Raw genomic sequence first — 15,625 nt, forward strand, 5'->3', positions numbered from 1 at the left:
GTAACTTGGACAACACAGACTACTTGTCTCATTTTCACCACTTTAGGGAGGAATTCTTTAAGGCATCAAGGGTCATGAAACCAAGGGAGAAGTGAAAGAAACAGATTAGAGATCCACCTTAAACATGAATTCCTCCAGCCCTCCTCTGCAATCTGCCCACCAGATTCACTGAGAAAAACTGTTCCCAGCAACAGTTATTTCCCCACATACCTCCACTAGCATAAAGTGTATGCTACCAGCACTAGTACTGCCCCCAGGCAAGGGGAGCAGACTCTCTACCTCAGCCCTTTCACCCCCAACCTTCTAAAATCCTGCCTTTATTTCACCATTTCAAACAGAAGCCCAGCCCACCTACTGAGTCACCATAAAGTCCCTATAGGTTGCATCAGACAGTCTAAAAACCACTTCCTCTTCAGAAACAATCATAGACTCCTGAACTATAAGAGCCGGAAGAAGAACCTTGCAGAGTATCTGTAGTTAATCCTCTACCACACTCTCAAAAACGGAAGGCCTAGAGAAGGGAAGAGATGGTCTGAGGCAATCTACTTTCTCAAGTGAGTGTTTTTCCACACCGTGTATACATATTTTTTTATTATGTTATGTTAGTCACCATATGGTACATCATTAGTTTTTGATGTAGTGTTCATGATTCATTGTTTGCGTATAACACCCAGTGCTCATTGTAATATGTGCCCTCCTTAATACCCATCCCTGGGCTAACCCATCCTCCCACCCGCCTCCCCACTGAAACCCTCCATTTGTTTCCTGGAGTCCATAGTCTCTCATGGTTCGTCTCCCCCTCTGATTTCCCCCTTCATTCTTCCCTTTCTTCTCCTAATGTCCTCCATGCTATTCCTTATGTTCCACATGTAAGGGAAGCCATATGATAATTTTCTTTCTCTGCTTGACTTATTTCACTTAGCATAATCCCCTCCAGTTCCATCCACGTTGATGCAAATGGTGGGTATTCATCCTTTCTGATGGCTGAGTAATATTCCATTGTATATATGGACCACATCTTTATCCATTCATCTGTTGAAGGACATCTCAGCTCCTTCCAGTTTGGCTACTGTGGACATTGCTGCTATGAACAGTTGGGTGCACATGCCCCTTCTTTTCACTACATCTGTATCTTTGGTGTAAATATCTAGTACTGCAATTGCTGGGTCATAGGGTAGCTGTATTCTTAACATCTTGAGGAACCTCCATACTGTTTTCTAGAGTGGCTGTACCAGCTTGCATTCCCACCAACAATGTAAGAGGGTTCCCCTTTCTCCACATCCTCGCCAACATTTGTCGTTTCCTGTCTTGTTAATTTTTGCCATTCTAACTGGTGTAAGGTGGTATCTCATACCATGTATATTTTAATTAGTAAATACACTATTGTGAAACTAGCGAAGACATAGATGGAGGACAAAAAAGTCCTTTCCTTCCCATATCACTGAAAGGAACTCCAGGACATGGACCTAGGTAATTAACAGAGTCCTTGGATATGAATGCTAGGGCAGTACAATCTAGGGTCTGGCTTTCCATATCACCTTGACAATCTTCTCCCTGTCAGAACATGGGCTTATCTCACCTTTCTACCTTTTCAAATACACATACACATACCTCCCAGGGATCTGGAGAATTCTAAATATCACACTCTGGAATTCATACTTGGGAGAACACAGGAATTCCGAGAGCAGAGTTTCTAAAGTCACCTGCCTCTCAGAAGCTCTGGTTTCTAAGGATTCACAACAGCCAGAGGCTATAGGACAATGATTTAGCTGAGGATGAGAGGTGAGACGGCACACAGATGATGACAGTCAGAGGCAACTGAAAAAAAAAAACAGTGGAAGGAATGGACTATACTAATTTTCTTGAGTTTTGGAGACTGGGGTCCTCTCCTGGAATAACCTAGGGATTTAGCAGTTAGTATAAACTGCCAGAATAATAGCCGTCAACCACTCTCTTCCCTCTTTCCGCACAAACCCTTTAATTAATCCTCCAAATCTTCTACTGTCCCCCAGTGTCTCTTCAACTAGCCAGTCCCCACTCCTTGAACTACCCCTAACATCCCTATCTCTCCCTGAATGTCTACTCCAGTAACTTTGTCACTGATCACCTTCTCACACATGTACACATTAAGCCCCTACTAATACCTCTACAGCCACACTAGGAGGAAGAAAGTACAAGAGAGGTTGAAACCAGGTGTTTAGAGGGCAGATTTAGCTTTTGGATCAGATGAGCATGTACCTTTGAAAAAGGTAAAATGTTATACAGACTAGAGGGACTGTTGACTCTTCTGTCCCAACTTTCTGTTTCTCTACCATCTACATATGCAGTTACCTATGTTGGTTTTTTTCCTCCAAATTACTTTAAAATTTCATCTTTCCATTCCATTCCCACCAGCAGTAACCCAGTTCAGGCACCTCTACCCTGAATAATAAACTCCCAGCAATCTGGCTTCATACTCCCATTTCCATATGTATCCATATAAATCTTCTTAAACCCAGTTATGACCACATCATTCCCCTTCATATACTTTCATAGGTCTCCAAAGATCTTCCATTCCTGGACCTTACCCACTGTTGAAGACAACCTTGACTCCTCTTGATTTCACTCCCCACATCCAATCCAAGTCAGTAGATTTCATGGGCTCTTCACTCAAAATAGATTCAGATTTTGACCACTTCTAACCACCTTCAAGATACTACAATGGTCTAAATCACCCACATTGCTCATCTGATTTCTATAATAGCTTCCTAATTGGCCTCTCTGCTTCTACTCTTGTCTTCTATTCTCAACACAAAAGACAGAAAGATTCTAAATAGACATCAAATGGTTGTCACTTTTGTGCTCAGGACTGTCCAGTGGTTCCCTATTTCACTATAAATAAACCCCAAAAGCCTATAGTGACTTTCAAGGTTCTACACGATCTAGTGTCCTGCTCACCTCATTCCTAATACTCTCTCTTTCTCTAGTTCACACTGCTTCAGCTACACTAACTTCCAGCTAGTCTTCAACCAAACAGCAGCACATTCCTACCTCAGGGCTTTTGCACTTGCTCTTCCATGTACTTGGAATATTTCTCCTTCCCAACCCAACTATCTGCATGGCACACTCCATTTACTTCCTAAATGTCTGCTCAAATGTCAACTTCATCAGACAGTTATTCCCTTATCAACCCCCACTCTTTGTTGTCATTCCCTTTTCCTTAATGCCACTCTGTAGTTTTCTATAGCACTTATCACTACCTGTCATGTATTTACTGGCTTGTTTGTTTATTGTCTCTCTCCTGAAGCTGAAATAGAACCTCCATGAAGGCATGGATATTGTCCAGAATAGTTCCTGATATGTAGCAAGTTCACAAAAAGTATTTATTGAATGAATAAATTGTTCCCTATATGAACTCTTTACTCCAGGCAAATTTGGTCTTCTCACTGTCCCAATATAATAGTAATGATGGCAAATATTTTTTGAATGTTTTCAATGTGCCAGGAATTGGACACATCAGTTTGTTATACTATTCAATCAATAACTCCATGAGATGGAAGCTTTTATCCACATTTTACATTGAGGCTCAAAGAGATTAAATAATTTGTACAAAATCATACAGCTATTTAGTGGCAGAAACAGGACTCAGGTTAGTCTGACACCAAAACTTATTCTCCTAATTTTTATCATACTGCCTCCCTACATGCTTTCTCCCTTCTGTGAACTATTTGTGTAAGTGGCTCTTTGCAATTTGGCCCATAATTGCTCTCCAGCTGATTTATATAGGCCCATTTGGTATTCCAAACAGAATGTCAATTCCATGAAACCAAGATCTGGGCCATTAACACATGATAATACATTTTATCTTATATTTGTAGGCAAATGAACTTAAAATTAATTTAAATTAATTTGACTAATATGACAAATTTCTCTTTTCAGCTGTCACAGCCTAGTGTTGGACAACGAGAATAATGAAGTAGGATCACATGGCGAAAAGAATAGCTGACTAGGAGTGAGGCTATCTGGAGACTGGTCTCAGCTCTCCTGTCTCCAAGCAGGTATATAACCCTTAAGCAAATCACTTAGCCATCCTGGTCTTTATCCATTTGTAAAGAGAATTGGCCTAGATGGAATCTAAATGGTCACTTCAAGTTCTAAAAATACTATTATTCCATGAACATCTACAATGTGTCAAGCCAAAAGTAAAAGGCCAGATTCTTCCTTAATATGGATCTAAAAGCACTATTTCCTCTATGCATTATTTCAGAACATGCCCCAAAACAAGCAATGAGCTATAAATGTGGTTTGCTAATGCCACTAGAGCTATATAAATGACATAGCTTAGGTTGAAAAGAAAGTCATACTGTGGCACCATAAGAAGTATATCAATTGGAGGAAATCTTGAAAAAGATGTCATTTTAAAAAGCATTAATAAGGGTGCCTGAGTGGCTCAGTCAGTTAAGCAGCCGACTCTTGATCTGGGATCAGGTTATGATCTCAGGGTCCTGGGATCAAGCCCCACGTCCAGGCTCTGCGCTTCAGGATTCTCTCTCCCTCTGCACCCCCCATGCACGCCCTCTCTCTCTCACTCAAATAAATAAATAAACCTTTTTTTTAAAAAAGGTTTATTTTTATTTAAAAATAAAAATTAGAGCAGGAAGAAGGCAGACTCCAAAAAGAAAAAAAGATTTTAGAGGAAAAAGACAACTTCATAGAATAAATGATATGATAGAGTTTGAAAAATATTGAGAACAAGCTAAAGGTAAATAATGCAAGAAAAAATGGCAGGCAATTTTTAACTTCAGAGAAAACAAAAAAAGAAATTCATAAAAGGAAATGCAATCATAATATATATCTCTTATATAAACATTGGTTTTAAACTAACTAAAAAACAGAGCTAGGTAGATGAAAGAAAGAAGTTGGAGGAATGTATAAGAACCAAATTCTCATCTATCATAATAGGAAGTCATACTTTCTAAAGTATGCAGTATTAGTATATTATTTAAAATTATGGAGGTAAAAAAGGGAAATAACCAAATATCTGGCCTATTTGCACTTTACTTTTTTATAACAACTATGATATATTTGTAGCTTGGTTTTACTTTATTATTAACATAAAATAATTGAATAATAGGGGCGCCTGGGTGGCACAGCGGTTAAGCGTCTGCCTTCGGCTCAGGGCGTGATCCCGGCGTTGTGGGATCGAGCCCCACGTCAGGCTCCTCCGCTATGAGCCTGCTTCTTCCTCTCCCACTTCCCCTGCTTGTGCTCCCTCTCTCGCTGACTGTGTCTATCTCTGTCAAATAAATAAATAAAATCTTTAAAAAATAATAATAATAATTGAATAATAATGGCCCATGTAGTACGTGTCTCCCATTCCTCTACCCCTATTTCCATAATACCTAATATATGACTGACCAGCCAACATCTTTAAAAATTCTTGTTAGTTGAGTGACCAATGTAAAAATGGGGTGAAGATGTCTTGTTGTGGAGTTATAGAATTTTGCACTAGAAGCAAATTTAGAAATTATATAGTCCAGTACTTCCTAATTGGGTGTTCCATGGAATACTGCTTCTTGTAATGTTAATAGAATGCTGTAAAAAGTGTTTGGGGTTCAAATAAATTTGGGTAATCCCATGTATAAAAAAATTAATCAGGTATCTTTACAGTAGGAATTCTTGGAGGCTTTATGTTAATACATACTGGGAATCCCACAAGCAATTTATTATGTAGTGTTTATCAGACTCATTTGTTTCATGAATTAAGCCCCTAATATCTCTAGTAATGAGTGGTTTCTGGAGCGTTCTTTAGAAAACACTGATCTAGTCTACTACCCTCATTTTATAAATGGGAAAAGAAAGGCTCTCTAGAGCCTGTTCAGGTCTGGATAGAAATAAGGGCTTCAGAATTCTGGAGCTATCAATCTCCAGTACTTGAACAACTCTGGCCTGTGTTTTCTCAGCCTTTCATCACACACCTGAATTACTTTAAACCAGGAAACAACATCAGGCACAAGGATCTCCTTTACATATCTTTAAAGATTTTCTGATCCCTAAGGAACTTAGGAGGTGAACCCAAGGGTCAGCTGCAGCTCAAGCCATAAAGTCCCAGGACAAGAGCTAAAGAAAGTCCCAACAGACATTAAAGACTGAGTTTCAGTGGCAAAGTAACCCCAAATTGAGCAATGGCAATGTGAATACACCACTCACATTTGTACAGTGTTTTCCAATAAGTAAATAAATGCTTTTACATCATCCCATTTGATTCTCGTAACAATCTAATGAGAGAGGACAAGGGTGAAATTATTATCCCAATTTTATGGAAGAGGAAATGGACTCTCAGAGAGTTAAATGCCTTGCCTGTGTTATGTAGTCAGTGAACAGCAGAGTTGGGCTCACATTAGGGCTCTTATCAATATATCATATAAACTGGGCAAATTTTGACTGAGTACTAATTAACTCTTCCACGAAACATCCAAGCTGCTCCTACTGGCTCACTTAAAAAGGAACAGATCAATTCTCAAAGTGCTCATGGGTGGTGGCAGAAACAACACCCCAATTACTGGAACTTCAAGGTCCTATTTGGGTTCAGTGTAGTAACACCACCTATAAGCTATGTTGCTGGAAGCAGGAGATTTTTTTTTTTTAAGATTTTTTTAAATTTATTTATCCGACAGAGATAGAGACAGCCAGCGAGAGAGGGAACACAAGCAGGGGGAGTGGGAGAGGAAGAAGCAGGCTCATAGCGGAGGAGCCTGATGTGGGGCTCGATCCCATAACGCCGGGATCACGCCCTGAGCCGAAGGCAGGCGCTTAACCGCTGTGCCACCCAGGTGCCCCTGGAAGGAGGAGATCTTAAAAAGTTCCCACTGTGGGGGTCACCTGGGTGACTCAGTAGGTTAAGCGGCTGATTCTTGATCTCAGTCTTGATCTCAGGGTCGTGAGTTCCAGCCCCACGTTAGGCTCTGCTAGTGTAGAGCCCACTTAAAAAAAAAAAATTGGGGTACCTGGGTGACTCAGTTGAGCAACCGACTCTTGGTTTCGGCTCAGGTCATGATCTCAGGGTTGTGAGATCAAGCCCTGCATCAGGCTCCATGCTTAGCAGAGTCAGCTTAAGTTTCTCCCTCTCTCTATGCCCAGCCTCCCCACCCCCCTACCCCATGCTCACTCATTCTCTCTCTCAAATAAATTTTAAAAAAAAGTTCCCACTGGGAGGCAGAATGACCTAGTGTTACCAGCAAGGAGTCAAACAGACTTGGGTTTAAATCCTGGCTTACCCTATGACTTTATTCCTTTATTAACTATTGTAACTCTCTGTGCTTCACTTCTTCACCTACATTGCAAAGCTACTGAAAAGCTAATGTAAAGAATTAGGGGGATAGGGGCGCCTGGGTAGCGCAGTCGTTAAGCGTCTGCCTTCGGCTCAGGGCATGATCCCGGTGATCTGGGATCGAGCCCCACATCAGGCTCCTCTGCTGGGTGCCTGCTTCTTCCTCTCCCACTCCCCCTGCTTGTGTTCCCGCTCTCACTGGCTGTCTCTCTGTCAAATAAATAAATAAAATCTTAAAAAAAAAAAAAAAGAATTAGGGGGATAGCACAGTGTCACAGTTATGAGTAAACTCTATAACTATACTACCCGGGTTTGAACCTCAGCTCTACTTCTTATTAGCTGTATGGCTTTGGATAAGTCACTTAACATCTTAGAATTTGCTTTCACACATGTAAAATGAGGAAAACAGTGCATTCTTGGTTGTTTTGAGTATCAAATGAGACATCTGTTAAGCATTTGAGCATAGTGTCTGACGGTACTGGGGAACGTCATCAAAAAGATGTGACTGCTGATTTACCTGACTGATCCATGAGCTGGACCCTGGAACTAGGAGACTTCTTACCCCCTTCCATGCCCTTGGAATGTGGGTTCCACTTGCCTTTCCTGCTCCCAGAGGCTACTCCAAGGATATAGCCTTACAATGTGGTGACTTGGTATTGAAAACACCTGCACAGTACTAAGCCCACTTAGGAACTCTTTACAAACTTTTAAGATTTGGAGGGCAAGTGCAGTGATCCATTCATCTTGCTGCTCCACAAAACAAGCTTTGTGTGTAAGTTCTCTTTGCTTATTAAAACTGTCACCTACCAACCTGGAGTGGTTGCCTCTTTCTTCACTCTCTCCCTGCCCTGTTTATGGGAGCCGGTTTCAGATTACACCTGGGAAACTCCAGAAAGGACTGTGAACCAACAGGTACTATAGCTCACTCAAAGATAATGATGACAACAGTGGTCCTGGTAGCGAAAAACTCAATACCCATTTCCTCCAAAACATATGAGAAAGAATGCTACTCAGTCTTGTTTGTTTCCATTTACCCTCTCCCTTCTTTTCTCTCCAACTACAAGTCAAGAATACTAGACTAGAAATCAGAACACTTGGCTCTGAGTGTCAGTTCAGTCACATACTAATTAAGTGATTTTAGGGAAGTCATTTAACTCACTTGAGGTATTTTTCCTCATCTGGGATTAAATTAATGATATTTTACTTACTCTGCCAGGTTGTTGCAAGCATCAAAGAGTTAATAGATTTTAAAGTACTTTGTTAACTATGAAACACTATATATATGTGAGGGGTAACTTTTCATCTATCACAGACTTCAAGATAGATGTTTTTACCAGTAAAAAGCAACTTTATCTCCAAGTTTCTTCTCGTGGACAATTCGATCCAGTACGTTGTAGCAGATGTTAGTAGTTGCTCCTTTCATCCACTCGATGAAGATTTTTCCTTTAGTCACATCAAAATTGTACTGGAGGAATGGGCCAGGACATGAAGTCTTCCAGTAAAATTCCTTGGCAATGTCTCCCCAAAACTCTGGAATAGCAAGGGAAGCCCAGACATCACTAAGATTCTCAGACATATTTATCCTCCAGATGGTTTACCAGCCTACGACAGGAACAAGTTACAACTTCTCTGCCCTGTACTCTAGGACCCACTACCTCTCCTCTAATTTTATCACCTACTACTTTCCCAGCTTACCTTCTATTCCCATGGGCTGAATCTTGACTCAAATTTCTTCCTTCCCTCCTCAAAACTGCCATTCCATTTTTCATCATCTATTCAAATCATAGCTACCCAGTGCTATCACAATGCTTAGCATATTATAGTCAGTCAGTAAATTTTTTAATGAATTAATTAGTGAAAGGAAGAAATCCTTTACCCACAGACCCTTCCGATACACGTAACATCTTTCTCTTAATTCGTTCATTCACTCTTGGCAATGATTTAATGAGTACCTCACTCTCCTACTACATCTTGCCCAAGTGTCACTTGCTATGTGCCAAATGTCACTTTAAGTTCTTTATATGTATTATCTCATTTAGTTTTACCACAACCATGAGAGGTAGGCTTCATTTTCATTCTCATTTCATTGATCTAAAAATCAAGGCAGAGAAGTTAAATAATTTGCCCTAGGTTATACAGTTACTAATCAAGATGTGAACTGCCCTGAGGAAGACATTTTTGCTAAAATCTAAAAGATGAATAAGAGTTTTTCTCCACTTCCCCACCAGGAACAGAGTACCCACCAGGAACCAAGGTTAAGAGGAACTCCTTGACCCTGGAGCACTAAGAACAAGAAAAAGAATAGCAGGAATTGGTGTGTAAACTGGGCAGATCATGCAATCCTTCTGGGCATGATAAGGAATTTGATATTTATCCTAAGAGGAATGGAAAGCCATTGTAGGATTTCAAGGAGAGGGACATGATCAGATTAATAATCTTAAAATATTTGCCTGGCTATTCCAGAGAAAATGTATTCAACAGGTAAAACATGTAATTGCAGAGCACTTAGGATACTGTCCTAATTACACAATCAGGAGCTAAAAGGGAAGGAAGAGACACACTTAGAATCATAACAATGAAAGTAACTTCAGAGATTATCACCCCTTCATTTCACCAATAACAAACCAAATTCATAAAGGTAGAGTGACTTGCTCAAGGTTACATGATTCAGTTTATACAATCGAGTTGGAAAGATAAGACTAACACATGAAATACTTTTGAACGTGCAAGACAGAATATAGATGAAAGCTAAATCACATGGTGTACAACTTGCAATCAATTCAGGAAATCTAAATTAAGTCATTCCCAAGGTAAAATTATATACCTATAAAACTAACAAAGATTAAAAAATAAAAAGATAAACCTAGTGCCAGAGTGGCACTGTAAAAGAGATACTCTTATATAACAATGACATTGTAAGAAATTGTCATAATCTTACTGGATAGCAGGGCGGTGACTGACGAAAGCCATAAAATTTTTTATACCTTTTCATCTGCTAACTCAATTTTGGGGAACACAATATAAGAAAAAAATGCCAAAGAAAGAATGAAGTGATTACTAAAGAGATGTTTATAATAACACTATTTTTTTTTAAGATTTTATTTATTTATTCGACAGAGATAGAGACAGCAAGCGAGAGAGGGAACACAAGCAGGGGGAGTGGGAGAGGAAGAAGCAGGCTCATAGCAGAGGAACCTGATGTGGGGCTCGATCCCATGACGCCAGGATCACGCCCTGAGCCGAAGGCAGACACTTAACCGCTGTGCCACCCAGGCGCCCCTATAATAACACTATTTTAACAGTGAAATTGGAAACAACCCAAGAGCACAACAATTATTTTTTATTAATAATATTTTTATTATATTGTTAGTCACCATACAGTACATCCCTAGTTTTTGATGTAAAGTTCCATGATTCATTACTTCCGTATAACACCCAGTGCACCATGAAATACGTGCCCTCCTTAATACCCATCACCAACAATTAAAAAAAAAAAAAACCTGATGAAAACTAGTAATACTAGTAGTAATACAACAGAATACTAAATGGCCACTAAAGAGACAGAAAATGGGAGGTGGCATTTTAGTGAATGCCATTCCTGTACCAGGCACTGGGCTAATCTCACTGAATCTTTTTGTCAAAAAGATTTTATTTTTAAGTAATCTCTACATGCAAGGTGGGTCTCAAACTCAAAACCCCTAGATCAAGAGTCACATGTTCTATTGACTGAGCCAGCCAGGTATCCCTCATTGAATCTATTTTTTTTTTCATATTAAAACACTCATAATTTTATTTTAAGTACAATGGGTTAGCATTAAAGTAGGTATCCTGGATATCTGCAGTTAAGGTAGGTATCTTGGATGACCCATTCAAAGAAGCTTACTTAATCCAACTTAATGAAGTCTATATCCTTCATGTACTGATGGAAACGCTGGCAGCCCATAATGAGGCTATATTGCCCAATCAGACCATGCTGTTTTGAGCATAGGCAGCAAGGAGAACCCTGGCCAAACTTCCTAAGATGGCTCCAGAATAGCTGCTGGGACCCATCTTGCTCTCTCAGATGCAATGAGCCAAAAGGCCTCATTAAATTTTTATATGGCCCTATGAAGTACACATCAATTATCCTAATTTTATAGATAAGAAAACCAAAGCTCAGGAAACAGAGGAAACTCTCCCAAGGACCACACAGCTGGAAACCAGTATACAAAATCAGATCTGTTGTTACAACTACATCAAGTACATGTATACACTCAAAAATATTTTTAAGTGATAAGAGTAGGCATCGATTATGTAAAACTATTTATGAACCACATTTATGCGTATCAATAAGGATGAAGAAAACTGAGTTTTATGATCGCTTAGTTTTGTTTTGGTAGAGGTGCTGAAATCTGGATGTTCTGTTGACACACATTCTAAGTACAGAAGAAGTTCAGAAGATTAAAAGATGAGCATGGACTGAATGATCAGGGAATGCTGTGTGGAACTGGTGGAGTTTGACTAGGTAGAGAGGAGCAGAAGGAAATGGGAAAAGGCAAAGAGATGGAAAAGAAACTTTTGTGTATCCAGTGTATCAGTGAGAACGACTTATCTAGAATAAAGGGTGTGGTAGGGAATAGCAGAAGTTAAGAATAGAGGGGTGGGGTGGAGCTAGTTACCCAGACCTTGAAAGAAAGGCAGAATTTTAATTTGAAATTGGAGGAAACAGAGAAATACTGGAAGTTTTTGAAGTGACATATGAAAGCAATGTTTCCAGGTATCAATCTAATAGTGTTTATTTTAGATAACAGTAGGAGAGAGATTGAAGGTGGGTGAGACCAGGGGACAGGAGAACCAATTAAGAGGCTGCTTCCTTGAATTAAAAGGTTCTTTGGGAATGGAAGAAAAGGTAATCAGAGACATTTTGAAAGAGTATTTAACAGAATTTGGTGAAAGACAGACGGTGAGGTCAGGGAAGAGGAAGAATATAGCTATCAGGAGTATAGATTCTGTAGTCAAGACTACCTTAGATCAAATCCCAGATCCACTGCTTTGTAGCTTTGTGACCTTGTACAAGTTAGTTAACCCCTCTATGCTTCAGTTTTCTTCTTTGTATAATGGGGATAACAGTCTCTACATCAAATCAAACAGAATTTGTGCTCAGTAAGCAATAAATAATCTTAAATGAGATATACAGATAGAAAAGATCTATCTGTGGTTGACAGATTTTATTAGAGGAGAGGATGATGAAAGATTTAGTTTGGGATACTGCCATTGACAGGGATTAGAAAATTAAGGGGAGAGCAGATTTGGGAGGGAAAATTGGTCACAGTCATGTTAAATATGGTATAACATCAAGGTGTGTGAATAAAATGATCTACAGACCTATGAAATTTGGGACCAGAGCATAAGTGGGATCCTGGGCCCAGGGCTAAATATACAGATGTTATTACTATAGAAATAGTTGCAAAACAGATGAACTCATGATGGGGAAAAATACAGAGAAGGAAGAGAAAGGAAAACAGGTCTGAGGATTCAAACTTGGACACTGCCTGTAACAATGAACCATTCTACACTTGATTCAATCCTGTCTTGCATTACTCAGTAATCGCTTTTTCCACGTTGTTCTTATTGCTATCAAATTAACCACCATTTATTGAATTGTGCATCAGGCACTCTACAATGCACACCTATCACCTGCTTTGGACCTCAAACAAACCTAGAAGCAAGTATTATTAGCTGTATCTTACAGATGAAGAAAAGGAATCTCAAACAGGTTTAAAACTCTGCTTAAGACCGTGCAGTGAATGAGTAGTAGAGCCAGGATCTAAATCTAGATTTTTCTGGGTTTGATTCATTGCCCATGCTTATCCCACTGCCAAACATAATGCTGCCTCCCAACTCGGGTACAGTTTTGACCCCTTATGCTGACCGAGGGCAAGAGCAAAGAATTTTCCTTACACATTATTAAAGACATGGGCCTATCTATCAGAATTTCTGAGTTATTACAATCCCAGCCTAACTTAAAAAAAAAAAAAACGTGGCATTTTAGTGACTTGTTCGGTCTTACATTGCGTAATTTTCACTGCGATTTCTGAAACATGAAAAACAGATCTGGGACTCCGTTACTCCTGGGGACCCCAGGATGGGAACCAGACCAGTTACTGACCCTCAACAGTGGAGACTAAGTCACAGGGTAAAAGGTGTCAGGAAGCAACGGCTGACTTGGCGCGAAAGGGAGCAAAGTTCTGTGGCTCTCCTCCCCTCAAAGGCACCCCCTTCACCTCTGAGAACCGATCCTTTCACGTTAGGAACTCTCCTTCTCTCACGGAACTTTCACTATCCTTAAGGAAGCCCCATCTCCTCACGAAACCCCCAAGTCGCCAAGGAACTCTTCAACTCCTAGGGAACCCTCATCTCCACACAGAACCCTCCTTCTCCCCATAGAACCTCCATATCCTCCCGGAACTCCTTTTCCATCTCCTCCAAGAACCTCCTCATCTCTTCACAGGCCCTTCAACCCCCCAAGGGAAACCCCAACTCCGCCAAGGAACCCCGATCTCCTCACGAAACCCTCGTTCCCCACGCCACGCGCCCAATTCCTCACTCGTCTGGAAACCCCCACTTCTCTCCTCATTGACCCCGCCCAGGGCCGCCCGGGCCCGGCCTCACCTCGCGGCTGCTCCACTGAGCGCCGGTGCAGCTCGCGGTAGCGCTGCAGCGACGGGACGTGCGCGGAACGGCTGACCTCGGGCGGCGGAGACCAACTCCGCACCCGGTTCCGGGCTCCAGCCTCCTCCCGCTCCGCGCTCCCGCTGCCGCTTCGGCCCCGCTCCTCCGGAAGCCCCATCACGTCAAGGTCCGAGCGCTGTAGGAGCTTTCACTGTCGCTCCCGGCGCCCAGGCGGGGAAAACAGCCCGGCCGAGGGGCGGGGCCTTACGGGAGGAGGAGAGACCCGGTCGGAGAAGGCGTGGCGTAGGCAGACCAGGCTGTGAAAGGTCTGGAGGGGGGGGAGCCACGCCCGACGGGGGCGGGACCAGGGTTAGCAAAGACTGACCGAGGGAAAAGTCGAGCATTGCTTGAGGGTTGGGGGCGGAGCTGACTGAAGAAGGGGTGGGGCAGTAGAGTGAGAGCAGAGGGGGCGGGGCCGGGCCTGACTGGAGAGGACGGAATCTTGGAGGGGAGGGGCCAGGCGTGACAGTAGAGGAGGTGGGCCCTCTCCCGTCATGGAGTGACGGAGAGTGGCGAGGATGGATGTGACAGGAGAGGAGGCTGGATCATGGAGTGACCGTGGTCGGGTGGCGTCTAGGAGTGACAGATGAAAAGTTGGGTTAGGGCGGGGCTCGAGCGGGAAAGAACTGGGCAACCGAGAGGAGTTGAATCAGGCCCATAATGGAGCCGCCCCGTGATCTGATTGCACAAGCCTAACTATCACCCCACCGAGTTGGAAAGCCAGGTGGAGTAGGGTCCTTTGTGGATGACACCCGCACCCTCAGAACTATTCCCCAATTCTCAGTAAACCCCTCCCTTTTGTCCCCAGGAAAAACTCCTTCCACGACGCTGAGAGCACAGCCTGGGGACAGGATGCCCTCTCTGCTAACCTTGGGACCAGCTCAAATTTTCTCCCACCCCTGAAGATATGTCTTTACTCTCTCTACCTCCACAAACTTCCACCCAGATCTAAAGTAAAAACTCCAGTGAAGACGAGGAGGCGCTTCAGGTCTTTGCTACTAAACCCCCTTCTCATTACACAAATGGTAAACTCAGGGAAAGGAAACAATTTGTGCAAGGTCACGGATCAAACAACAACCAGGTTAGGGCCAAACCTTGGTCTCCTGACTTCCCCTCATCAGGCTGAAGGTAACATTTCTAAAATACTAAAGTCTATGCAAAAGAGGAAAAATTGCTCACACCCTTTTTTCCTTCCCAATCTCTTGATTTCACCAAGAAACCCCTCTCACCTGCCACAACTGGGTTCAATTACTTCTGGCTTCCCTCCAACCTTTCCACTCCAGAAAGGAGAAGCCAGGCAGGACCCTCCATCTCCCACTTGCATTCACTAGCAAGAAGGCCCCCCCCATCAGTTCACAGAATAGTCTATCTAAGCAGGAAAGCTCCTTAGATAACTAACTGTGAGAGTGCTTCTGATGGTCAAAGCAGGAAGTCCCCACCTCCTGAAGCCTACACAGGGCTTGTGACCCCATCTGGCCCAGGCTTTCTTCCCACCTTCTCCCTTATTCTTTGTTCAGCTACCACAAGCCCAGCACACCCTAAACCGAAAAAAAACAAAAAACAAAAACAAAACAGAACTCTGCATGGCCAGACCTATTATCCAGA

General features: G+C 42.0%; 2 protein-coding genes and 1 long non-coding RNA gene across 4 annotated transcripts in view; 1 reads left to right on the plus strand and 2 right to left on the minus strand.

Annotated features, from left to right (window-relative positions):
• Positions 1-14,210, minus strand: part of ACSS2 (acyl-CoA synthetase short chain family member 2) — a 46,005-nt gene extending 31,795 nt beyond the window's left edge. The window contains exons 1-2 of one of the 2 annotated variants that reach the window (XM_034639914.1): positions 13,961-14,210; positions 8,644-8,839 (exon numbers count right to left, since the gene is read on the minus strand). In XM_034639914.1, the coding sequence (XP_034495805.1) occupies positions 8,644-8,839; positions 13,961-14,138 (374 nt within the window). In that variant the 5' untranslated portion in view covers positions 14,139-14,210. The remainder of the gene's footprint in view (positions 1-8,643; positions 8,840-13,960) is intronic. The other variant, XM_002916399.4, reaches the window with a different exon arrangement.
• LOC117795408 lies at positions 425-15,086 on the plus strand. The gene is made up of 3 exons (XR_004619401.1): positions 425-554; positions 3,919-4,037; positions 14,829-15,086. It is a non-coding gene; the product is annotated as an uncharacterized LOC117795408 (long non-coding RNA).
• On the minus strand, positions 10,750-13,954 carry LOC117795407 (40S ribosomal protein S29-like). The gene has a single exon (XM_034639916.1). The coding sequence runs from the start codon at positions 11,394-11,396 to the stop codon at positions 11,193-11,195; it is 204 nt and encodes a 67-aa protein (XP_034495807.1). The 5' UTR covers positions 11,397-13,954; the 3' UTR covers positions 10,750-11,192.
• Positions 15,087-15,625: the final 539 nt, after the last annotated feature.

Source organism: Ailuropoda melanoleuca, chromosome 13 (assembly GCF_002007445.2).
Source record: "Ailuropoda melanoleuca isolate Jingjing chromosome 13, ASM200744v2, whole genome shotgun sequence".
Taxonomy (NCBI): Eukaryota; Metazoa; Chordata; class Mammalia; order Carnivora; family Ursidae; genus Ailuropoda; species Ailuropoda melanoleuca.